The 26,405-nt window shown below is 42.8% G+C and overlaps 1 protein-coding gene across 1 annotated transcript; it reads right to left on the reverse strand.

Annotated features, from left to right (window-relative positions):
* TFAP2B (transcription factor AP-2 beta) lies at positions 1 to 23,875 on the reverse strand. The gene is made up of 7 exons (XM_065631337.1): positions 23,604 to 23,875; positions 21,956 to 22,414; positions 16,471 to 16,531; positions 8,316 to 8,535; positions 5,603 to 5,721; positions 2,849 to 2,990; positions 1 to 567 (listed from the first exon to the last, which is right to left on the reverse strand). The coding sequence occupies exons 1-7, from the start codon at positions 23,628 to 23,630 to the stop codon at positions 267 to 269; spliced, it is 1,329 nt and encodes a 442-aa protein (XP_065487409.1). The 5' UTR covers positions 23,631 to 23,875; the 3' UTR covers positions 1 to 266.
* Positions 23,876 to 26,405: the final 2,530 nt, after the last annotated feature.

Below are 26,405 nucleotides of genomic sequence, written 5' to 3' on the forward strand. Positions count from 1 at the left end.
GTTGTCTTCAAATATTCCTGGCAAGAGACTCTGAACCACTGGTCTTGCACCATTGTTCTCCTCTGATCTTAAATTATTGTCTTTCTTTTATTATTATTCTTATTACTGTTATTATTTTGTCCTACCTAATAGAATTCTTCCGAAGCCCAATCCAATATTTTTAAAGCTAAAATTAAGACGGTTTTGTTTTAAAAGATTATCTCTCTCTTTTCTCCTTTTATTTAACTTTTTTTTTTTTTTAATTTTTTCCCCTCTCTCTCTTTCTCTCATTTTCTGTGTTTCTCTTCCTTGTCTCCAGTTTTACTACCTGGTCCTTCGCCAGATGTGTGCCTGTTAGCAGTGTTGTTGTTCAAGAACATCTTGTCCATGCCTTTGAGAGCTTCAGTCAGGTAGTTTTGAAGGGCCGTGAGGGCAGCGCAGATAGCGGGGGCCCCAAAGCCGTGAGTGATGAGGCTGAAGTGAGTCAAGCAGCTCTGAATGCCCGGTTCCAAAATAGGGGTGGGCCGGCTGTTTCCAATGGGCGTCCTGTCCTGGGCCAAGAGATCTGTAAATTCTTTACAAAGTTGCCTGCATGGAAGAAAAAAAGGCAAAGAGAGGACAAGAGAGAGAGAAAAGCAGTGGTTAGGCTCATCCCACACTTCTCCAACGCAACCAAGGCTGAAGAAAGAGGTAGGTTCAAGTCAAAGGTGATCTCAAGCCCCAGGATGGGATCTTTTTCATAGCCAGTTTGGGTTGGAAGGAACTTTCAAAGCTCATCTAGTTCAACTCCCCTGCAATGAGCAGGGAATCTTCAACTAGATCAGGTTTTCCACCTTCCTTTCCCCCAGCAGCACTTGGGGACTGACCATGACAAGCCAGCAGCTCCCTGCTCAGGATGATGTTCTTCAGGAGAGAGGTTTCTGCAATTGCAGGATAAGACCAGGTCTGGAGATAGAAATCTCTCCAGCAGCCACAAGGATGTCCATTGTTCCTGCTCATTGCAGAGGGGTTGGACTAGATGACCTTCGAAGGTCTCTTCCAACCCAAACTATTCTATGATTCTATGATTCTGAAGCACTGTGAAAACCCAGCCCTGCTTGGTGGCTCTAGAAATAACAGAGACTGAAAGGGAGATGGTTCACATGGTGTGAATTTTGAGGCTGTCCTATGTAAGGACAGGAGTTGGACTCAATGATCTTTGTGGGTCCCTTCCAACTCAGGACATTCTGTGATTCTATGAGATGCTCCATGGGTCTGTTATCCACCCATCTTCCTGGAGGCTTGACCCTGGCTCAAAGCAGCTCCCACCAATGCTATTACTGGAGGAAAGTGCAACCATGTGCTGAGAGCTACTGGGTGGCACAGAGACAGGGTGTAGGAAAGGGCCAAAGTGGAGCATCCTCTGAGACTGCTCAGGCTGAGCCACCTTATTGAGAAAGATCAGAACTTTGGGACTCCATGCTGGCTTATTTATTGCATGAGGAGCAAAGCGAGCACCTCCAATTTTATTTTGGGGAGTGACATCCCAATTAACACATCAGAGTTGACCTCTGGCTCTTGTTTGTCTGCCCACACCTTTGAAAACTCAGATTTCATTTTTATAATTAATTCCCTCACCACCACTTTCTTTTGCATTGCTCTGGTCCAAAAGGCCTTCAAGTCAACAAGTGCCTGAGAACGTACAAACCCTGAGGGCTGGTGTGGTTCCCTAAAGAATAGTTTCTTTGAGGCAAATGCCTACCCAGGGACTGGAGAGAAAAGGGCTGGAATTAAAAAAAAAAATCACTTAAAAAAGGCGTTCGGCTCCCATCCTCTGAAATTCTCTGAAATTCCCAGTGGTTTAAAGGTTTCAGAGGGTGGAAAAAGATAAAGGTCTACTTCTATGTGTATTATCCATTAAGAAAGTGCAAGAGAGGAAACTTTGAATTTGGAGAACAAACAGTAATGAGTCCAACATTTTACATCTTCAAAGAGCAAAGCAGGGTCTGTGAGCAATTAAAGTTCTGGGACATTAATATCTTCTGACCCTGCGGAAAAGGGCAATCAAATTCCAATCACGTCTAAAAAACATCTGGACAAATTTGAGCAAATGATTTTTCAACCCTCCATATATTTCTTTAAATTACACTATCATCTGAGGCAAGCCACGTTCCAGAGTATGAAATAAATGAGAGTTGCTTGGGCTGGTATTTTTTTCCTTTTCCTTTTTTTTTTTTTAACCTTTTTTTTTCTTTCTTTCTTCCAGATAGACAGGGATATGTGGAGACACAGAGCACCCACCATCGAGGACCCAAGCAAACTATGGAGCACCCAGTTAATAGCCTGGGAGGCAGAGCCAAGTGTAAATCATCTGATACAGCACATCCACCGAGAAAGTCCCAAGAGAGAAAGATGAGCTGAGAGGACCAAACTGAGCATCAGTACGAGTACATGGTGGTGGTGGAGGGTGTTTCTTTTTTGTTGTTTTTTTTTTTTTTAATTTATTTCTTTAACCCTATGGAAAGGACATTGGTGTTTGGTAGCAGACAAACAAGTGTGTGTGAGCAGCAGGAGGGACAACTAGACATGCTATGGAGGCAAAATATAGATATTTGGTCTCCTTTCCATAAATATTTTTGAACTGGGGAGGGGCTTGGAAGAGATGTATGGTAGCTAGGGGACAGTCACCTACATCCTCTATAGGGACAGCGTGTGTGGGCAGAAACCCCACTGCAGAGGGACGCTATAGAGTCTCCCCTGCCCATAGGAGGATACGAACACCTTTTCTCCCCACGGGGCCGGTATAATTTGGGAACCGGAAAATCCGTCTGCTTTCAAAACGAGCCCAGAGGGAGGGTTTAAAGAGGAGGAGAATTTTCTCTTTACTCACTTCGTCGCAAGCAGCATATTTTTCCTGGAGTGGAGGTCGCTGGGGTCCGTGTGCTGTCTGTTCAGGTACTCAGAAACAGCTTTGGCTGGGAATTCCGTTTCGCAGATGTACCCAAAATCCCGAGCTAAATGAACGGCCTCACCTGGAGGAGAACGACAAGGGCATTAGCACCTCCGGGCACCGCCGGCCCCGGGCTGAGCTGGTCCGACCTGCCGGGGACTCGGCGGGGGCAGCGGGGCTGTTGCCCGCAGCTCCCTCCGGGAGAGACCAGCTCCTTCGGGCCGTCTGTATAAAACTTATATCATCCCTTACACCTTAGGAACAGGCTCCGGGTATAGGTTTTTCCCTCCACAAGCCCTGTTTTGGGGGTAGAAGTTAGTTGCCGGGACAGATTTTCAGCTGATGGGGTTTGCATTTGCTACAATGCACTTGTGATGGTACGTACACATGGAGCTGAGTGTGCAGAACTGTGGGAGAAGTATGCACACATACATACACACACACACACACACTTTCAAATGAACTGGGACCAAAAAAAAGCAAGGGGAAACTCAAATCCCGAAAGACAGAAAGATCCAAACTTCCCTTACAGCAGAGAAACAGTTCCTGTTTCAATACACCAGAACACTGTCCAAAATTTTACAGATGTTGACATAATGTTAATATTCATGTCAGTTCTTTGTGTGTGTGTTTATATACACACTTCTTTGTACACAGAACACTTGCATCATTATCACAATTATTGCCACATCTGTAAATTAATGAAGATATCTGACTTTCATCCGACAGAAATTATTAATTTTCTTTCTTAACTGACCATCATGCAGCAGGAACTCCTGTCTGCCCGGTGGAGGATTAGCGACTAATGGTAATCTTTTCTGTGAAAAATAATAATTACTGTAATTCCAATTGTCACTTTTCCTGCCTGCCTGCTTTCAGGTTTCTTGCCTTCAGAGGTTCGTGCCATCCAACTCCTACGGATATACTTTATGCCACGAGAAGAAGACAGTAGCTTCAGAAAAGAGGAGAATAGGAAGTGGGGGGAGGGAAGGGAAACCCAGGCTCAAGGGGGATTCCACCAGATTATAGCTCAGCCCCTCTAGAATAAAGCGTTAAACCCTTTAAAGCACCGCCTGAGGGACCAGGGGGGGAAGATTTCCAACCCTCAAACCAGATATGCCTAATAACTCCAGGACCACGTTATTTTTAACGATCGAGAGTTGCTTTCCAACGTCGTCTTCTGCTTTCCAAAGCTTCTTGCTAATCACCAAACCGCTTAATGAAAGCGAGGGCAGCCGGCGGAGCCTGGGGAGTCCCCGCCACGGCCCCACCGCCCCGGGCAGGGTCCCCCCAGGGCACCGCTCGGGTAATCCCGGCCGGAGCGTTTCTGCTCTCGGCGATACAATTGCAGCGACGCTAAAGCCTGGCTGGTGGCAGAAAAGAAAGATAAATCTCCAGCAGGTGCAGCTACTTTCAAAATAGAGGGAGCTCTCTGGAGGTAAACTGTTGATTTGTAAGGAAATCAGGGGAGAGGAGGGTAATGTACACCTTATTACACACTTGACACAGATTTTAGCATCACTACACAATCGCGCAAGCTTTGGAACCTCAAACCAGCTTCGAGGAGGGGCTGATTTTTCTGTGAGTAGGATGCTCTTGTTTTCACGTATGTGCACGAAAACAGGTGTTAAAGGGCTGTTCTCACACACGTCTCCTATAGCGCGACCCTAATCCATAACCTGCGCTGTGCTTTGCACACTCAGCATAACCTACAAGCAGGTACCAGAAGCAGCTCGTTAATACCAGTCCCCATCTTTTTACCAACCTGCCTTCAGCTCTGCATGCGGTAAGGTCTTATCACTCACACAACTCAATCAAAATAGTTGAAAAGTTAATATCCAGCACAAATGTTTATGCATGCTTATATGCAGAAGAGATAAGTGGATTATTTATACGCCTCTCGGTGTGTATGTGTAATGTAGATACATATAATTCATAATTGCACCCATACTATTTCGGCTATGTGTTTTTTGGAGAAAGTCCAACTTCTCATAGCATAAGCACGCACATATCCTAAACATATTAGTGGCTCTACATTTTACTTTTCACTACGTTGACGATAAATCACAGAAACATGCCGAGCACCAAAATGACATTAGTTGACTTGAAATGAGGTGAAACTTCAGTCTCCCCTTCCCTCTCTCCTTCCTCAGAAATAGCTTGTCTCTTTATTCAGTTCTAGCCACCTTAAGGTAAACCGTGCTCTGCGACTCTTTAATTGCTCTGATTTCTTAATGTATATATAAAAATACAACCTGTATTATTTTTCTTTGCTGAGCATCCCGTAGTGGCCAAAAATAAGCTCGGGAGGAGCGAATTAGTGAGAGGATGGAGTAGACGTGGAGTCGGAGAGCACAGGCAGGAAATCAATAGCAATGAGGAATGGGACAGCCATGCAGAATCACACACATATACACGTACATATATACATACATATACACACACACACGACCGCATTCTTGACACCAAGAGGAATCAACGACCAGTGATTTCATTTTTGGGAATGGGATCCTTAACCTTGCCGGTGTTCATCTTAACCCGCCCTAAATGTCACCTTTGCAAGGTTTTCCCACCTGATCCCTAAAGTTTGGGGCTTTGGGGTTTTTTTATTATTATTATTTTTTGGTTGGTAAAATGTCAGACACGAGTTCAGAGCAGGCAGGGGTGTGAAGGGAGCTGCGACCCTCGGCTTACCTTCCACCAGGGAGGTGAGTAAAGTGACATTTGCGGCCTTACGCCTGCCGGCTGGTAAATTCAAACCGATTTTTTCTAGCCTTTCTCGCAAAGATCTCCCCCCGTTTTTCGATTTGGCTCTAGAATGGCAAAGAAATTAACATCGTGATTAACCCCGCAAGTGTTTCTGGAAGAAATGTTTAGTCTGTGCAGTCAGTGGAGCCTGGGAGGGTTTTCACTCGACGTGCTTTGGGTGTGTCGGTTTCTGCTCGGGTTTGCTGAGATTTGTTTAATTTCTCCCAGGGGTAGGAGTGGGGATGAACCCACTTTTCTGCCTATTTTATCCAGGGAAATCAAATAATGCCGGATAGCAATAATTAACGGATAGTGTTCTGATCTAGAAAGCAAGTGGGTTCCTACTGTATGACACTAACTCGTGTTAGGACGCAGTGGGGAGATGGGCAGAAAGATAGAGGAGAAGAATTAAATCTTCAGTTATTCCAGGAAAGAGCCAGAAGGGGAAGAAGAACAAGGGAAAAAAAACCTGAGAGGCTCGAAGGGAGAATGTATGTGCCTGTGGATAAATAGAAAAGGGGGAAAATACTTATGAAACTTCAGGAACCCTTTCGTGAGTGTGTATGAATGTGTTCTTGTGCAAAAAGGCGATGCTGGGAGGAAGAGCCAACCCAAAGGCAGGAAGCGTTATACAGGGGGAACTGAGTGCCTGAAGGAAGATTCGAATATCTGTCGGAGGTTGCTGATAAGGACAATAAAAGGATGAGTGAGCTATAGGTGGGAAATAAAGAGCTATTGTTTCGACGCTTATACATATGTAAACCCTCAGGGATGAAACCTTGCGACCTGCGAAATCAGGGAGAGTTTGGGCACTAACGTCGAAGTTCATCCCAAATATCTCTTAGTTCTGACTTAAAATTTGTCTAAGAATTAGCAGTCACACTTAGAGTGAGGAAACCAGGAACGACAGAGAAGCCAGACTGGCTTCCCACTATTTTATATCAAACTAAATAGGGCGAGATGGCAGAATTGCAGGAGAGCAGCTTTCTATATTTCATCTGCTCTGAAGCAAAAGCTTGTCTAAAATTTAGATTAAAGATAGGAACTGAAGTGAGTAGCAGCCAACGATTATGGCTTGGGCCATCTCCAGTAATCCACTGAAGTTCAATAATGGTGTTTCTTTACCTTGATAATTACATTTTCTACCGTGTCTCTCTCAGATGTTCTCCCTACTCCATTTATAGTTGTACAGAATAAGCAGGCAGGTTAGCATCTGTAAGTAAAAATCTCTGCTGCTCTCACTGGCAAGGATCACAGCTGAGCAATGATTACAGACATTCACGTGGAACAACATCTATTTTGGGAGACCCTCATTCTCACGTGTACTTTTGGGTGACTGACTACATGTAGCAGGACTTGCCCTCTCCTCTCCAAACACGTAGCTGGACTCTCTGACATCATCACAGAGGGGTTTTTTTGCATGTGAAAAAAATTAAAACCCCAAAACCATCTTCATTCTAAAACATCTTAAAGTCAACCCGAATTTCTGATACAGGAGCTGGCAAGGTATTTCCCCCCTCTAAGATTAGCAGCTTTAAAACATGATCTGAATCTTATTCAAGGCCAAATTTATTAAATGTATTTCTGTCTTGAAGTTATGCTTTACCTTCCAGTCTGGCGTATACCTCACATGTAGAAAATAAAGTCTTATCCCCTCTCAGCTTTCCATTGGCTTGAGCGAACTGGTACCTCGTACCATATCATTACTTCTTCCCTGTTCTGACTGGAGATAGAGCCTTAGCTCACCTTTCTTACAGACAAGTCAAGAAGGACTTATCAAGAAGATAAAAGCCTTTCTCCTGTTAGTCTTTCCAAACGTTGACGTCGGAGCTTAAATCCTTGTTTCTGGTACCTAAATGAACGATCTCTCACTTGATATGTTCGAGTGGCAACAAGGCCTCCAGGTTATCCCTTGGTCTTCTTTTTCCTCGCTATTAACAGTGCCAACTATTTTGAGGTCTTCAGCAAAATCCACGGGGACATTAGCGGGTGATTTGCACGAATGTTAAACAACAAAGGCCTGAAGACCAACTGTGAGTAATTTCTCTAGCAACCTTATCTAGATGAAGCACTCAGTTTCGGACTTTCAAAGCTATCTGTTAATGGCTTTTCTTTAGTCAGGCACCTACCTTACAAGTTGCCTATTAATCCCCTGCCAATTTCAATAATGTCTTGTGTGACACCCCGTTAATTGCCTTATCATTATTACCATATAGAGGAAGCCTCATCAATTTTTCTTGGAAATGCCTAGAAATGCATCAGGTCCTGAAATACATCCAGTTCGTCCTGCAACACTTAACTGCAACATGCCCCTCATGGCAGTTTATTTTTGTCCATTTTCTAAGAGAGAAGTGTGAGGAGAAGGAAAAAAGATAGAAAGTGTGTGCATGTGTGAGTGAAAATTTTCTTTTCTCGCTTCCTTCATTTGGGGATTCTTTGACAGAAACTGCACAAGGCCAAATCTTACTCTAGTGTCCACACATTAATCTCAATACCCGCATACAGCGTATTTTCACCTTACCCTGAACATTACATACACACGTTATGACAACAGGATCAATGCATAGTTGCAATCGTCTTTACCGTTGATCACATTTTTCTGGTGCATGCACGGATGCCCACACAGGGGCATGTTCACACACCCGCCCCAGCTTCTTACCTCCTAAGTACTCCTCCTAGGAGGGATGCATTCAGACACTCGGGAGGAGAAAGGCGTCTTTGAACTTCTCCCACAGTTACTTTATACTTTGAAGTTGAACTAAGCAAAGACAAGCGGCCAGGTACAGAGCAAAACACCTCTCCAGTATTGACTGAGATTCCACCCAGGAAGCCATCTTTATTCATCATCAAAGAAGTAACAGATTTTGGAGGAACCGGAACTGGAGGAAGAAAAGGGGAAGAGGGGAGAGAGAAACCATTATGGCACGAAGGAGTAGAGGTTAACCACAGTCTCTCTGACATGCACAGAACAGCAAAATGAAAGGGAATTTTGAATCTCTGGCTACCTCCAGCAACCTAAAGGGTGCTGCTCCCCCAACCTCTAGGAAACTGCTCCATGAATGATGGATGGAGAGAAAGGTGGTGCAGTATAGCCTCTATGCAGGGTTTGATCGTTGGGAAATAAAATACATATTGGCAAGCACCTGGCAACTTTCGGGTTTGAGCCTGTGTCTCAACCAGAGCCCCCCGATGCCTTTTGTACAACGGACAGCGCCTTTCTGGAGGGGAAAAAAAAAATAAAAATGAAAATTTACCACTTTTTTTTTTTTTCCCTAATGTTTCCATTACTGCTAAGCTGAGCCAGGATTAAATTCACCAGACGAAGGGAATTGCTGTCTTAAATAAGAATCAAGGCTGGAGGATACAGCAACCAGAAGACAGGTCTGTTATTGCTTTGGGTTTTTTTTATTAAGTCTGGTTTATGAAATAAAATGAGTCCTTTTCTTCGGAAAAACTAACACCGGAAAAAAAAAAAATCTCTTCTAACCATGGCATTTGCCACCCTGATCATACTATGCTGTCCGTGAAGTAATAAGAATTCTCCCACCCCTAAATTAAGTTGGTCTTGTTACTGTAACACATATTTGAAGGTAGTTATGGGGGCGGGGGGAGATAAAAACAGAACAATAAAGCGAAACTAAACAAAATAAAACCACGATAAAATGCAATATTTCTTTTCTCTGAGAAACTAGTGAGGTTATTTTAAGAGTAACCAAGGGGATTATAACGAACAAATTCCTATAATAACAACCAGACACATTCGGAAATAAACAAAAAAAAACCCCGACTAAACTAAGAATGAGAGTAATTACTCCGTGACGTGACTTTTGTTTACAAACGAACTTCAATAGTTGTGTCTAACTGTTATGATATACAGCAGGTGCTCTAATCAATCAACCAATCACTTTAATTTATAGGGAGCCTCGCTGCATTTTCCCAGTTGTTTCATTTCTGCAAGTAATTGATAACACACCGTACTTAAGGTATGTTTTATGCAGGAGTTAATAAGAGCTGACAGCTGCTACTGCTGCTTCCTCTCGGAATCGCGGCAACACGCGTTTCCTTATAGAAAATATAGTCCGAAATGGGGGGGTTTGCTGGTAGTAGAGCCCTGACAGTCCAGCGGGCATGTTTCAGAGAAGAAGACTAATTGATTACACACCCTCGTCGAGCAGATACTACTTCACAGTCTCCCATTTCCACTCAATCAATTGCAAAACCAATTCGGCAAATAATAGGGTTCTATTATGCACATATGCCAGCTATTTAGGTAGTTATAATACATGTCAGTTAAGCCATAAAAACCCTGTTTATTTGCAACATATCTGGAGAATCAAACCATTAGGGTTGAGGGGATATTTAAATCGTCTGGAGCTGCTAAACAATAAGATCGGGTATCCTAATATATTACCAAGTGCTAACTACTGGGCAATTGCCAATTTTATAACCTCAGTGTATGGAATAGACACAACCGTGTTTGACTGTTTTTATTACAGATCATTTCCTACTGCCAGACCAGACCCCCACAATAAAAGCTCTATAACAGCTAAAAACCAAAAGGCATGTCGAGTTTAGATATACATATTGCTTCATATGCCTTGTATATAGTCTCCAGTATAAACAAATTATTTGGAGTGGTTTTACTCCAGGGAATCGGAAAGTGAAATGGATTCCTATTTCTCTATTATTTTTAGTTAGGCACTTTATGCAGCTCATAAAGGAGGTTTCAAATAGTTTGAGAACAGCATAGAAACAGTTATAAAATAGTTAGAGGCCCGCTCCTGCTTTCCTTGTTATTAATAGGATTTTTGCCATTGATACTATAGGAAAAGACTATTTTGGGGTATCAGATAAAGTATGGGAGGGGAACAACAACAACAAAATATATATATATATATAGCTTGCCCCCATCGTACATAGGTATATGACTTATTTAATGCACAATGTTCTGCAATGTCATTCGAGGGAAGCATCAAGAAAAAGTTAAAGAAAAAAAAAAAAGTTAGATTAAAGCAGTGCCATCAGACAGATTTTCATGACTGACATTTTTTTCTTCGGACAAACACATGGCCTCAGCGGTTCGAGTACACGTTTGCAGTGGCTATATTTAGTGACCAGTTTATCAGGTCACTGTCCAGTGAACTGAGAAATTAAACAAGAGGCAGCAATTCCATGAACATCTGATCTTAGTCCAAACTCACTAAAGAGAGAGGGACCTGTGCAACGCTTAAATGTACCTCACCGCACTCGCTTTGGCCTTTTGGAGCACTCATTACATTAGTTAACCTTTGAAATATGGATTTTCACGTGCTCTTTTTTTTTTAACTTGCAAATTGCTTTTGGGAAGCAGACTGGCTCCCTTCCCAGCTATGCTGAGAGCTCCTCAGCTTTTGTTCCTGCCACTGCCTCCCCGAAAAGGACCATAGGAACATAACCATCAATTGGCGTCTAATAACTCTAAACCCATTTTAGAGGCTTACCAGGCGATGTAAGCATATCTATTGCGATTTCATAGCTTCAGAGAGATGTATTCTATCTAGACTCTATATCTTCTGTAAATTACCTAATGCTGCCTCAAAAAAGTGTTTGCCATGGAATGAATTATCTCTATCTATATCATATCTATATGTTTATCATAGCTATAGCTTTTCAGATATAGCCCAGGCATTACCGGAGATAATATAACGTGGGTGAAGAGATAGACACGTCCGTGTGTGCAGCTGCATGTGTCAAATCCCTGCGTGTATGTAAATAAACTGTAATGCACAGTATATTTTTAGTCGATGTCAACTTTCCCAGTTGGTTAGAGACTGCAAGAACTGCTGAAATAACTCTGAACAACACACATGGATACATGCAGCGTCCCCATCACTTCTGCTCTAACTTTATTATATTTAGTTCTTGTTGTCTTCAGCGGAAACTATTCGATTTTCTTTCACTCCCAAATTGTTTTTGCTGTGTGCATTGAGCACTCACAAATACATAGTTCCCCCTCCAGAATTTCTCCTTCTCTCTTTCTTTATTTCTCTCTCCTTCTCTCCTTTCTTTCTCTATTATTTTTTCTCTCCTTTTCTCTTTCTCTCTTTCTCTTCCTGTGGTTACTTCCAGCCTCTTTGTCATTTCCCCCCCTTCCATTTCTCTTCAGCTTATCAATAAACCGAGAGAGCAACAGTAGCCGCTTGATTTGTTAGTAATTATAAGCATACTGTTCCTGCAAACGGGATCTCTAGATGAGTGAGATCGCTTTAAAACGACAGCAGGAAATGGTGGGGAAATGGAGCATGGCGAAACTCAGCGTGAAGCTTTCAGTTCTTTACATGTTTACAATTTTCTGTGCATACATTAAGTCTTAGGTTGCGGGTTTGTTTTTTGGTTTTGTTTTTTTTTTCATGGTGATGGTGGTGGTTCTCTGTTGGGTTGCTCTCCACAAACGCGTGAAAAGGCGCAAAAGTGCACACGGACAAGAGGAAATGGGAATAAAAGGGCATTTCAGCAGCATTAGAACGAATTAAATCAATTTAAAAAATATATATATATAGAATTATGCCTTGAAAATAGCCGAATAACAAGGCTGTAAGCTATGGATACCGTTGCAAAAACCCTGGTGAATGATAATTGATCAGGCAATCAATCAGTTAATTAGAGTAAATATTTTTTGTAATTATTACTAACAAACGTGATGAAGAAACTTATTACTAAAGAGCTATCACCACCCCCCCCCCTTTTTTTTTTTTTTTTTTTTTTTTTTGAAATCTACCTACTGGGCCTGAAATGAATAAAAAGTTTTTTTGTTGTCCATTATAAGAACAGCACTTTGTTGATACTGGTTGTTTGGTCTGACATGGTAGCCAAATCCGAAGTCCAGGGACAACGAAGTCCAGTCCAAGGACAACGTCATTGTCACTAAAAGACCCCGTTCTTATTTTAATTTTAATGAATAAATACAGAAAGTGAGTGCTCATGTTCCCTTTCCTCCTGTCCCTCTTGTCCCCTCCTCTTCCCCACCCTCCTTTTGCTCCACTGCATTCCCTTTCCCCTGAAAGCCGGGACTAAATTTCAAAATGAAGTGTATGCGCTAGAAATTGTTTTGCATTCAATTAAAGGCGATCCTAAGGTTTCATAGGTAATCCAGGAAAAAGCACGAAACTGAGTGGTAATGAAGCAACAATCTCCGATTCCCTGATCTATCACCTGAAAAACTGAGTCCAGAGTGGTTTTCAGTTAATCATTTATCCGGATACTTCAAGAAGAGGTGGGGAGGAATCTTATACTGTATTATTAGGAGTTTAAAAAATGTTAAGACACCTCTTTTCATATGTTTCTTTAGAATATTATGAACACTAGAGAGTGTTCGCGACGAGACAATGAATGAAGGTGTTGGGGTTAAAATGGCCTGTCATGCTAAATCAGATGTGAGTGTGCACACGATCGTCAGAAACAGCTGAAAGTAAATAAATACATCAGGATAATTTTAAGGTCACTGACTGTGCCCCAGAGTCACAAAAAATTAACTTGGGACTCGGGCCACGCAAGATTTTGCAAGAGGACAACTTCTTGCGCCATAGACGGTGCCAAGGAAATTTCAGATGAGCAGTTGACAAGGGGACCCGACCTTTTATTCCTGACACACGGAAAACCCTCCCTCCATTTCAGCAGAAATCGAGGGAAAGGCCTCAAAACGTGCAGCCGGTAAGCTCTCAAAGCTAAGATAAATCTGGTATTAATGCTCTTGGTGATTATTATCATCTTGATGATTTATCTGGCTCCCTCCCTCCCACTTCCACCACCCAAATCTTAATGGAACTAGGAGTTAACGATGATTTTTTAATGTCTCGTTGGATTTTTTAGACTGTTAATGTACCGCATCCTCCTCATTATTAGTTTATTGATTGTTCATTGACCAGCCCCCTTCAAATCGTATTAACCACCCTCTGCCACTTTAGATTAGGAGAGTTTAAAAAGCACCTTTCATTATTCCACCACCACCACCACAGTAGAGTTCAGGCTTGGTAGCTTAATGCTCGGTCTAATGGGGCAGCTAAGAGACGAGGGGCCACGGTCCCTGCCTATTGCATTAATAGCTCAAAGGGGGCTAATACAGAAAATTAGCCTTAAACGAGCTCTGGAGATCTCCAAATGAAAGAGCCATTTATCACGCTGGCTACCTTCACTCCACTCGTTTGCTCTCTCTACTGGGAACAACTCATTTCCTCTTAACTAAATTACTTCAGAAATGTCAAGTAAGCTCAGATAGCAAACGTAACAGGAGACTGTGGATATGTAACCTATTGTGCGGGATCGATACGCGAGATCAATCGATAGCCGCGTATGAATCTCTATATAATTTCCTTAATATTTTTGGCAATCCTTTTGCATAGATAGATAATTCCCTCTGCAGGTCTCAAAGACCATAAAGAAGCAGACACTTGCAGTCTGTTTGATATGATTAAGTTTAGACTTCAAGTCTGCATCATACTTTTTTTCCACTACATTGTAATTAAAGCATTTTAAACACTAAACTAGGTTTTGGTGAAATAGACTCCCTCCAATCCTGGTCTAGCAAATACATATCACGGGGAGTGCTCCACTGCACAAAAATCAGTCAATACCTGTCTGTCTGTCTACGCCATCCGTCTGCAATGGCGACTTACAGAGTTTAAATAACTTATTCTTACTTCAAAGTACATCCTCACAGCGATAAACTGCAGGGAACAAAGCGAAATTGATACTGAACCCTCTCTGTGTTGCTCCTTCTCTCGTCCTGATTAAATATTGTCTGCCACAAATGTGACCTACTATTTATTACCCATTTTTCTCCCTCCGCACCCGGGCAACTCTCTGTGCAAAAAAGAAACAGATCTCACAATATTCCTTTATGCTGGAAAGTCGCTTAGAGCTCAGCATTACTTCTAAGGAAGAAAATCCTGCTACAGTGGCTTTATAGCAGCTGCAGACGAATCTCAGGTTCTTTTTTAGTAACCTAATTTCCAAAGTGCATATGTATCCTGTTCATCATGGATAAGCTCAGAGTATTTCTTCCTATGGCTGCAAATAGGCACATGTAATCCCACCTATATGGGACTGTGTCTCTTTAGGCGGCAGCTGCTCGACCTGTGGCCGTTGCCATGCCCATACACAATAAGCACACCTAAATCTATACCTAATACATGTAATTATTCACATTTTAGTGCTACTCACTATCTAACTGCATCACTCAGCATGCACATTAAATGTCGCTCCTGTCCTCGTCATTTGAAGGGAGGAGAGACACAGACACAGAGAGAGAGGGGGTAAAAAAATAATATTTTAGACTAGGGGATAAACAGAAAGTGTTCTGCGGAAAAAAAAAAAAAAAGAAAAAAGAAAAAAACGTATTGCGAAAGGAAAATGAGAGCACGGAGCAGGGTTAGAAAGAAATGTCTCAACTACAAATCAAGCACCAATTAATGAAATACACCCAAGAGAAAACATCTTGTACGAGGTGTCAAGTGGGGGTGGGGAGGGGAGGAGGGTGAGAAAAAAAGAGAAAAAAAAAAAAAAAGAGAGAAAAACACAGCCAAAAGCCATCAACTTACAGACCCTGAGAACAAAATTTACTAAACTTTTGAATTGAACAAAAACAAGAGAAGCAACCTTTTTTTTTAAGGTAAGTAATTTTCTATTTCTGTAAAACAGCTTTGACTTTTCAGCCGGTGGTCATCAATGATTCTGCCAAATGGTCTTCAAGTTTTCGTCTGTCCTCCCTCGAATAAGTAGAACTTCATAGTGTACGTGTGTGTGAGACCCTACATGAGGACTTAAACTAAAAAAAAAATAAATACACCCAAGGACCTCATGCTGCCTTGAACACGTTTTAAATAAACACTCTCCCTGTTATTTTGCTTTACATTCTAGAAGATCATCTCTATTAAAGTATTTGTGCACATTTGACAAATAATAAGGTCCTGGAGATAAGTGCTGTTGATAGGAAGCATAAGGGACAGCATTTCTAAGGCTCATCTCTGGTACTTAAAATTGAATCTAGAAATAGAAACTCCTTAGATAATTAAAGATAGCTTTCCCTACATTTGCAGTGTGTGATCTGTTTAATGTCTATCAGCATAACACAACACTAATCGCCAAGCATCTTCGAGTGACTGTCAGAGAAATGTAAAAAAATTAAGCAGCTGCAATACGCCCAAAATGAGTTATTGTAATTACATTTAATTAGTTTAATTAGTTAATTATTTTGCTTACAGCTGTACAAGAGACTGCAAACATTTGTTAATATCACATTCCCTTTAACAGTATGGGGTGATTCTGCAGTTACACTAAATCATGTGCGCATATGTAGGAAGATTTAAAAAATGGGCACGGGGAAGGGGGGATTCTTGGGGGAAGGGGGGAAGGAGGTCGGGGCTGCCTTTCCACCGGCATTTCTTTCTCTTCCCTTCACGTTTGATTCGCCTGGGAAATTCATTTAAGCCCCAAAGGGAATCAACCCCCTTCCCCCATTAAAAGCCAAGGGGTCCCCACCGAGGACTATCGGGGGGCGAGGAGGGGGGGCGTGGAAACTGCATTTGAGCGTGGGGTGCTCTATCTGAGAGCATTTGTGTAATTAAACCCTTCGAAGGACGGGGGAGGGGAGAATATCCACTCTCACTTTCACATCTCTTTCCTTTCCCCTTTGCTCTATCTGCCGATCCAATCAACCATTCATCTTGCTGCCATGTACGTCTGCTTCCCGCATAAATTAATTGCCCCAAAGTAAAAATATATCATGAAGATATTGCTACACAGTAAAAGTTTGTCTAGCTTGTTGGAATAATCCATACCTTTTTTAATGACAGACTGGTCCAATAAGTTCATACCGCTGTTATTGGCATCTTCAACTGACTGTGGATATAAAAACATCACTATTCAAATTGACTGGATATTAAAGAATCGCGCACATAAATCATGTCATTCCAAACTGGAGTTTCTGTTATTTCCATTTATATTCATTCACTAGGGGAGGAGGGATTATATTATTATTATTGTTATTATTATTCCCCCAAATCGACAAGGAAATGAAATTCTTACAAATTATACAGTCTTCTAATAAAAAAAAAAAAAAAAGAAAGTGTGGAGCAACTGGAGTGCAATACTGGTTTTGTTATCTTATAAAACATAGATATCACATAGACTTCTTTGCATTCGATAAAGCTTTATATTTCTTTCTTTGAAAATCTGGCAATCTGGCAACATCTGCAAGATCTATTGCGTGACATAAATGAAGACGATTAAGGACAACTTAAATTCTCCCTCCCCTTTCCTCTCCTCCTCCCACCCTCTTTTTTTTTTTCTTTGTTTTGTTTGTCTGCTTAACCCTGCTACATCTTAATAATTCAAGGGCCATTTACTTTTTATATATAATAGTTTACATTATGGACTTTTAATTAAAGCCTGAGCAATTCGGAGTGCGGTGCAACGCCCACATGGTACAGGGTACAAGCAGAAAGAGATTTACAGCTCCCGAGGTTACTTCCATGGTCTGAATTAGTGGGGACAGAGAGGAGGGAGTGGGAATATACATTATCAGAAGTATGAACTAAAGTATGAACCCCGACCTCCTTTTCAAAGCCTTCCCCCCAACTCCTTTTTTTTTTTCTTCTTTTTTTTTCTTTTTTTTTTTTTTTTTTACCAGCCAGCTTAGGAGCACACCTGTTATTATGGCATTAACTTCTTCAGCAGGGGAGAGAACAAAGACGGGCACAGAGGACAGAGCAAATGTTGGGTTTCGTTTCTCAGCCCGAAAGGGGGATACACAAAGCAAACAAAACAAACAAAAATTACCGCTGAATCTGCAGTCAGCACAGTAAAACAGTCTCCCAAAGAGAAGTGTCATAAGAATTATGACAGGTTGCGTTTCAGAGAAAAATCTGGATTTCAGGGAGAGAGAGGACCTGTGGGTTTCTTGATTTTGTTATTTTACTTTTCTCATTACTATTTAGGGTTTGGGTTTTTCCGGGTTATTGCGTATTTGGGGAGTTGTCACATTTTTTCCACGATAAGGAAAACATCTTTACAGCAAAGCGATGATTTTTTTCCCCTTATTATTTTAACTTTATCTTTGCTACACGGAAAGGCTGAGTTTATCCGGATCTAGCCCTTATCTCTGTCTCTCTATCGACTCAGTGGAGACGTTCAAAATGCAATATGATTTAGGAGAAAATTACATCTCCCAAAAATATGACGGAACAATATTTTCTTGAGATCTTTCCTTTCATTTTCCTCGAATACCCACTCAAACGAGCGCACACACAGGGGTTCCTTATGCTGTGTGTTTGTGCGTGGCTGTGCCTCTCTCTCATAATCAATAGGCTTCATACCTAAAGGGCACAAAATAAAATTACAAAGTCTTCCCTCCTTTCCCTGAGCAGCTCCCAAAGAGGGATGATGAGTAAATCCTGCAGCCAGCTGGTGTGCATCGTGGTGCTCCTCGATGGCACAAAATTGGAGGCAAATATGAAACACCATCTTTCCCTTTCTCTCTCTTTTTTTCTTTTCCCCCTCCTTATCTCACCTTATCTCTGGAGTCTATGGCTGCGCACACGCTTTATGTGTGTGCGTGCCCTCCGCTCGCTCCATCAGCAACGTGGGTTAGTTGTTGTAGTTAATGAGAAGACTCCTGTCTGATTTTCTATCTAATTACGCCCTCCTGCTGGGTTTTTGTACAGGATATTCGCTCAGCATGCTGGCAGTTAATAGTCACAGAGAGGATCGTAAAGATTTAATTAGGACTGCATGCGGAAACGTGGAAAAACAACTCAGACTTTTAATTACTAGACTTCTTTAGTTAAAAGTGATACCAGGGGTTACTTTATAAGAGACTTGGGTGTTTTGGTGTAACTTAACTTTCCGTGCCTCTCACTAGCACATAGGAGCGGGAACGGCAGTGTGAGTGAGGAGGAGGAGTGGAGGTGTGTGTGCAGGGAGGGGAAAGGTGATGAGTTTTCAGGTATACTTAGAAAATTTAAAGAGGAATATTCCCCTCCCTCCCCTCCTCCAATAATCTGATAGCACGGAGCTTCCCGTAAACCGTATATATACAATTTGTCCAACAGCTAGGGATACATCCGAGGAAAAACTCTGAAGATTGATCCTTTTTGTTTCTTTTAAAGAGGCTAAAGAATGTAGATTTCCCCCTTTATATGCTCTTTATTCTATCTTTGACTAGTACAACCCTACTTTTGCCTCGCCGTGGAAAAACAAAGAAACAAGCAAAAAAACCCAAACCAAAGCAAAAAAAAAAAACGCACCCGGGGTTGTAATGCTTTCAGAGTCCATATTAGATGATGCAAATTTGTTTTCACTAAGTACGTCTTGGCTTCTCTGTAAATGGCAGATTGAAAATTCCTCTCGAAAGGGGCAGCAATAGCAATACAATACGTCCTGTTTACAATAACAGGGCACTATCGTGTTACAATCACTTAATTCTACCCCTGGACAACGGCTCACACATGGCCTGGATTTGATGTTTATAAAATAACCACTGTTTCTTTCTGTCACGCACTCTTTTCCTCTGTCTCGTTCTCCCTTGTCAGCCCAACCCATTCTCGTGGCACGTATTTGATCAGACATGCATGAGCAAAAGCAAAGAGACACGTCTTTATCCAACTGTATACCTAGATATTGCCTCAACTTTTTGGACCACAAAAAAAACCACCAAAAAAAACCCAGAAAAAAAAAGGGGGGACCCTTCCTGGAAATATTCCCTAGTGTTGGTGGATAATAAGTATATGTCACCTAAATAGGAACCTCTGTAGCTAGAAAGGAATCCTTGTATCTAGAATAATTTCGTATTAAAAATCAGAGTGGAAAACTGCCCAGCTTCATCTGTCACTAGTGGGGCAACAAGAATAGAAAATGCTGAACGGTAGGAGAGAGTACTGGGCCATTTTCCTTCCTGCCTGTGCTAACTTGCAGTTGGACACTTCTTCCTTCACGTGTTTCTCCTTGGGATACCCTCCTCTCCCTCTCCCCCTCCTCCCCCAGCCTGAGACCAAAACTTCTAGAAATAAAAGGCCTATTTCATTTCCAAGTGGCCTCAGCACCCCAAAACAAGAACCCCAGACCTGCTGGCCCACAGCCTCGTTTGCCCCGGCCCATCCCCATCGCCATCCCCGGACGAGCGGGTGGCCGGTGACCAGGGGCGCAGCGCTGTGCTCGGAGCTGTCGCGGGGAGGCACTTTCTGTGGGTGCTGTGCCCTGACCGCAAAAGGGATGTTTTATTGGAAACGGGAGGAAGAGCTGCTTTATTTGAGCTGAACAGGACTTTTCTTTTTTTCCTTTCTTTTTTCTTTCCTTCTTCTTTTTCTTTCTCTTTCCTTCCTTGTCTTTTTTTTTCACCTTTTCTTTTTCCTTCCTCATTTTCTTTTTTTTCTTTCCTTTCTCTTATTTCTCTTTTCCTTTCTTTTCTTTCTGCTTATTTTCTTTCTTTTCTCTCTTATCTTCTCTTTTTTTCTGTCCTTTTTCTTTTCTTTCTCTTTTCCTCCTTCTTTTTCTCTCCCTCCTTCTCTCTGTCTTTCTTTCTCTTTCTTTCTTTCTTTCTTTCTTTCTTTCTTTCTTTCTTTCTTTCTTTCTTTCTTTCTTTCTTTCTTTCTTTCTTTCTTTCTTTCTTTCTTTCTTTCTTTCTTTCTTTTTCTCTCTCTCTCTCTTTCTCCCTTTCTCCCTTTCTCTGTCTCCCAATCTTTTTCTTCCTTCTCCCTCCCTTCTCTTTTTTTACTCCTTTCCTTCTCTTTACCTTTTCTTCATTTTCTTCCTCCTTTTGTTCTTTCTCCCTTTTATCTTAATCTTTTTTTCCCTTTCCTTCGCTCTTCTCTCTCTCTTTCTCACAAGAGCAACTATCGGCTTTTGGGGAAAAGTGTAAGTACCAAAGCACGAACAGTAGTTAACGTCTATCGATTGCAGAGAGAAAGAGGGAGAGCGATCCCCTTCCTGCATTCGCGGAGGTAAAACTCGCCTTGACCCGCAAGCCAGTTTGTCCGAGCCAGGAATGCGAGACCAGACCTGCGCATCGCGCCCGTGGGGGGTCAGGGGCTGCCCCCAGGTCTCAAAACCAGCTTGGAAAACCGCAGAAACCAGCGACCCGGCGGCCACTCAGCTCGGAGGCTCCAACCAGAAAAACCTTTCTGTTCCTAAAGCAACTCGCCCCAGCAAGGTTCGGAGATTTTCCTGTGAAACCCTAAAACAAGCCTCAAGCCAATGCAATAACACTCCCCGCTTCTCTGCCACTGATTCCTGTAATGTTCAGCGGGATCCTTTTTCAAGGCTATTTTTTCCTTCTCAGCCTCCTCTCCTTTTTTCCCTTTTTAACTTGGAAGTCCGTATTTCATACAGTTGTTTATATCTTTATCTATTCCAAGTTTAAATATATATATATTCATGGTACACATGATATACAAATTTGGAAAAAAAAAACCCAAAAAGAATAAAATAAAATCGAGGGTAACCCCTAAATCCCGGTTAGTAAAACCTAATGCAGGACCTGGTCCCTGGAGATCCCCACCGGTTGGCCATGCCCTGCTCCGGCAAGGTGCAAACCATCCCAGCACCGAAGTTGTTAAGGGCCTCTCTGTTTTTAGGAAATAACACGTGATGATGAGTTTCGCGTGGGATGGGAGAAGGCTGGGCAATAGCGTGCTATGAGCCCGGTGAAACTTCTTTGTTACCCAAAAGAGGGAATAAAACTATTTACAATCAGTGCTACCCTACCACCTACACCAAAAAAAAAAAAAAAAAAAAAAAGGAGGGGGTGGCTTGCTCCTGATCACCGGTTATTGCTTTTGGTTTGGGTTTTGTTTATATTTTCTCTTCCTCACGGATGAAAAATGTAGCAATTTGACAGTTTCATCAAAATGCCTGAACTGCAGGAAATTGGTTGGGGGCGGGGGGGGGGGGGCGGAATGGGGGGAGGGTTGGGATTGCATGGGAAATAACTGGAATTTGAAAAGTCAGGCTTAAACTCTGCCAGCTTTTGAAACACGTGGAATATTTAGAGCAGTGTGTCTGCCTTCCCCCTGCACTCTGCTGGCTTGCCATGTAGGGGAGGGTTTGCAGAGCACAGCCTGTGCGTGACAGCGATGAGATAAATTCTCTTTAAAAAAAAAAAAAAAGTCGAGAAGGGGGAGTATCACAATTATAATCCCAGTGCGGAAAAAAAAGGATGGTAACCCACAGCAAAATTGCTGTGGAACCCTCACAGATCATTTCTAGCCGAGGGATGGAGCCTGGAAGGCATCTTGCGTTGCCCAAGGAGAAAGAACCGCGGTACCTTACCTGGACCTCCTCCATCCCTGGGTGTCCGATGCCATGCAGAGAAAGGCTGTCCCCCATGCCAGAGTCAAGGCCATGGTGAGCTGAGTGTAGAAGGACATCTGGCCTCCTTACTGAGTGGTAGTCCCGCCTGGGGTCCAGTCCCGAAAGCTGGGGCAGGGCGGCCCGAGGCTGTGGCAGCAGCGACCCGGTTTCTGATCCCACCTCTTGCCTCTGCCTCTGTCCCCAGGGGTGTTGCTGGGGTTGATGCAAGGGGTTTAGGGAGTAGGGGTCATTGACATGGGAGTAAGGGTCCTGGCTTTGGTGGTAAGGAAGAGGCTGGTAAGGGGGTGGGAAATAAGGCGGCTGGAAATCCGAGGATGGGGTGTGAGAGAGCGGAGGAGCGCTGGAGTAGGGTCCCTGGGAGACGGATCCCAGCTGGGACAGCCTGGAACTGTGGCTGGGCACTCCATCATGCCGGTCCTACAAGCAGAATGAAATAAAAACGACAACAACAACAAAAAAGAGGACCTTTAAAAAAACAATAAATAAAAGGAGAACAAACCCACGCCAAAATAAACACGTAAACAGTTGTAAACTAAGGTTCTGATGTGTCCCCTTTACCACCGCGGATTACAAATATTCCGATGTTTCACACCCACATCGTGTCTATTCCCAATAACTATCAAGAAGGGGCAAGGAGGACGTGAGAGGGAGAAATGCTAAATGTCAAAATTAAAAATGCAGGACTAGTGCTCCATATGCGAGTATGATCTGTGACATCAGTTCAGGAACACGATTCCCCCTCCAGCAGCCCCCAAATAAAAACAAAGATTAAAAAAAAACCCCAAAACTAAGAACCCCCAAACCACGCATCGTTCCAAACAACCCACCCCTTGTCCTGCCTAAAGTTTCCAAACATCTGTTTATTCGCTCTGCTGAAGACCTGAAACTCAAAATCACCAACTCATCTTCACGTGGAAAAGACCAAAAGGAAAGTTGCACTTCTCGGAGGACTCCGAGGTAAGAAGTTCTGCGAAAAAGAACTTGAAAAAATAAAATAAAAATCACAGGGACTCTTCGTATAAAGAAAGTTCACCTCTAAAAAATTAAAAAAAAAAAAAAAGTCAAAATTGAAACATCGGTATTGAACAAATCCAGTCGCTATGATTTCTGCAGCAACTTCCAGTGTCTTTTGTCTCCTTTTCCAATATGATATTCCGGAGAATGGGGTGGGGGTTAATTGTAATGAAAAGTCTTTGGGGTGTGTGGGGGGACGCGGAGAGGGGGGGTGTGTGGAGGCTTCAGAGAAAAGGTGGGAGAGGAGTTTTGTCCAACTCCATCGTGCTGAAGCTGCGAGGCTAAAGTAAACAAGACAAATATCTATTCCACAAAGTGTAGCTCAAACCCCCACAAGCAATGGCACACATGGTTTAAAAAAAAAAAAAAAACAGGAAAAAAGTTTTTTTCCCCCCCCTAATCTCCCCCCCCAAGCTCCCCTAGCTCAAATCGAGAACACACAATGCAAAAAGGGAGAAGCAGCTGCAAGCCTCCTCCAATTATTGTGCTAAATTACCAAGCCAAAGGCGTTTAAAAAGAGAGAGAGGGAGAGAGAGAGACAACAGATCGAGAGAGAACATGCAATTCTAGTACAACATGGATCCAAACTCACCATGGCGGAATAGGTGTGGACTAACATCTGGAAATAAAAAAAGTCTTGTAATAGCTAAAAATAAAATAATGTTGATAATACTAATAACTGGAGGGAAAAATATCAAGGAGATCTGCAAAGGGACGTGTTGGACACAGGAGAACAGCTTGAGATATTTCGAAGTCTATCCATCAAAAAAAAAAAAAAGAGAGGAAAAAAAAAAAGACGAATGCCCCCAAAACCGAGCCTGGAAACCTCTATCTACATATATGATTTACCCCTCCCTCCCTCTCTTTCTTTCTTTTTTTTTTTTTCCTTTCTTTCTTTCTTTCTTTCTTTCTTTCTTTCTTTTTTCTTTTTTTTTCTTTTTTTTTTCTTTTTTTTTTTTTTTTTTTCCTTTGAGCTCCCAGATACAATCCTCTTCAACCCAAGGCTAGGCTCAGACTGCTCCGCTACCCCTTCCTCCCTTTCCTTCTCTACACCGCCTCATAATAATTGATATTCATGACTATTAATATTACACGACTACTTTAAAGGGAGAATGCAGGACCAAATGGAGCGTGAAGCTGGCAGCCAGCTCGAGAGCTCCCCTACTATTGTAAATGACGTTCATTCAGTGGAGAATTACTAGATGTAATCAGACGAGGGGGGCTGGCAGAGGCAGAGTTTGGGGAGAGGGAGAGGAGGGAAAAAGTTTAGCAAGGCAGAGGCATAACTTCAATTAACTCGAGCGGAGGAAGATGAGGAAAGTAGACACTGCTGAGCTGGAGCAAGGAAGCGAGAGGAAGCAATGCTAGAGGCGAAGAAGAAAAAAAACATATTTCCTTTATTTATTTTTTTTTTTTACCACTTAATTATACATTCGTAATACGAGGAATTGATTGCCTTTGGTGCTTTTGTTCTTGTAGGTTTTTGTGCTAAATATTTTCCTTTTTAACAAATAAAAAGGAAAAAGTGTCTTTTTTTTTTTTTTTAATTTACAAACGGAAGAGAAATGTGCGGTCCCTTTAACATTTTCAGCGAAGATTCAGCCCTTCTGGTGCATGTTACAGATCGTACTTATTCGCAATAGCCAAATAAATACTTGAATCTGCGTGAAGTTGGGCTCCACTTCTTTTCTGAATCCTGTTCCTCCCACCCGATATGAAAAAAAATAATATATATACACACATATATCTCCTGGTTTTAACTCAGAAGTAAAATGCATGCAGTGAAATTTAAGGGATGGTAAATTTATAGTTTTGAGGCAAAGCCAGGGGCGATATAAAACCTTTTTGATGTTGCAGGAATTCGTTCAACTGGACTGTCTGCCATTTCTGTTAAAGTTCAACTTACGTTCCTTCCTAAATAGACTCACACTTCCCAGAGCGGCACCCCCACCAGCCCCCCCCGCACACACATACACACACTTTTGGTTTAAGAACAGATTAAGTGGCTGAGACGCCCCTAGCATCGTGTTGTTAATTATAAATCGGAAAAAAGAGAGAGAAACATTATACATATCTACTTTGAGATAAATCTTGAAGGCTTCAGCTCTTAAAAAAACCCCAAACCAACAACAAGAAAAATCTTTCTTTCCTTTTTTTTTTTTTTTTTTTTTCCAGGCTACACGTTACTGTTACTGTCTTGGGGCGCACCCTCAAGTTAGGGTAGACCCCCAAAGCTCACCCAACCACTCCTCCAACTCTGCTTCTCTCCCACGGCAACCTGGAAACACGAGTGTCCCTAAAACACACAGCGGCTTAAAAATCCTCTTCAAAAGGAGGGTGGGAAAGAAAAAAAAAAAAAAAGAAAAAAAGCGAAAACCAAAACCCCAAATCCCCGGCATTCCCCGGCCTCGCTGGCTAGGGAGGGGAGATGTTTTGTCGCCTGCTGCTGCGGGCACAGACAATGACCGGGCTGTGCCTGGGGACGGGGAGGGAAAAGCAGCGAGGGCTCAGCGGGCTGATCGCCGGCGGGACACACACAGACACGCACACGCCGGGCTGTGCTCATTCTGCATGTGCTGGGCTTTGCCAGTTGATAATTAGCCTGACGGCAGCTTTGAGGAGCGGAGACATTTCTCCTGTGCGGTTGGTGGAACCTTTTTTCCCCCGCTTCCCTCCATCTCGTCCTTCCTCCGGCCGCGAAAAGCCGGAGCTGTGCCCTCCCCTCTGCCTCTTTCTCAGCCTTTTTTTTTTTTTTTCTCGGGAGTTTCCCTGCTGTAAGTGCGAACGCGCTCCCGGAGGGGAGGGATGCGGGAGACGCGACGGAGCTTGGGGTCGGTGAGGCCCCGACGGCGCTTCCCCGGGGTGCGCTCCCGGTCCCTGCCCGGTTACTCGGTCCCTGGCCGGTCCTTAGACCCTGCCCGATCCCAGCCCGGTCCCAACCCGGTCCCCAGCCCCTGCCCGGTCCCAGCCCGGTCCGCAGTCCCTGCCCGGCCGCCTCCCCACGGCTCAACCCCCGCGTTGGTGGCGGCGGATTGCGCCCTTCTGAAAATCTGCCCCTCCCTCCTCCCCGCCCGCCGCAAAAGCCTCCTCCAAATTAAAAAATAAAAAAAGAAAATATAATTTTGCAGAGCGCCTTTCATTACGCCTTTTTTTTTTTTTTTCCTTTTCTTTCCCGTTTCGGAGCAAATTCAGCACGCTGGTCAACTTAGAAGAAATAAATTCGCGGAGCCCGTTTGGGAAAGATCCCTGTTAGGAAACCGTGCGAAATTAAGACAAGTTTCGTGGTGTTTGCGCTGTGATTTTTTTTTTTTTCTCTCTTGGTCTGCTTCTTTGACCTCGGAAATAACGAGGAGGTCTGAATAAAGCGCACAACTTTTCGTGTCCGCGGTCTATG

The sequence above is a fragment of the Caloenas nicobarica genome, chromosome 3, assembly GCF_036013445.1.
Source record: "Caloenas nicobarica isolate bCalNic1 chromosome 3, bCalNic1.hap1, whole genome shotgun sequence".
Taxonomy (NCBI): Eukaryota; Metazoa; Chordata; class Aves; order Columbiformes; family Columbidae; genus Caloenas; species Caloenas nicobarica.

Excerpts from the sequence above, each read along its gene's own strand:
- TFAP2B (XM_065631337.1), bottom strand. The coding sequence starts at position 23,630 with ATGTTAGTCCACACCTATTCCGCCATG. Across the intron at positions 8,536-16,470 it reads CCAGTCTGTCATTAAAAAAG|TTCCGGTTCCTCCAAAATCT; the intron begins GTATGGATTATT and ends TTCTTCCTCCAG. Across the intron at positions 568-2,848 it reads AATATGCTGCTTGCGACGAA|GCAACTTTGTAAAGAATTTA; the intron begins GTGAGTAAAGAG and ends TCTTCCATGCAG.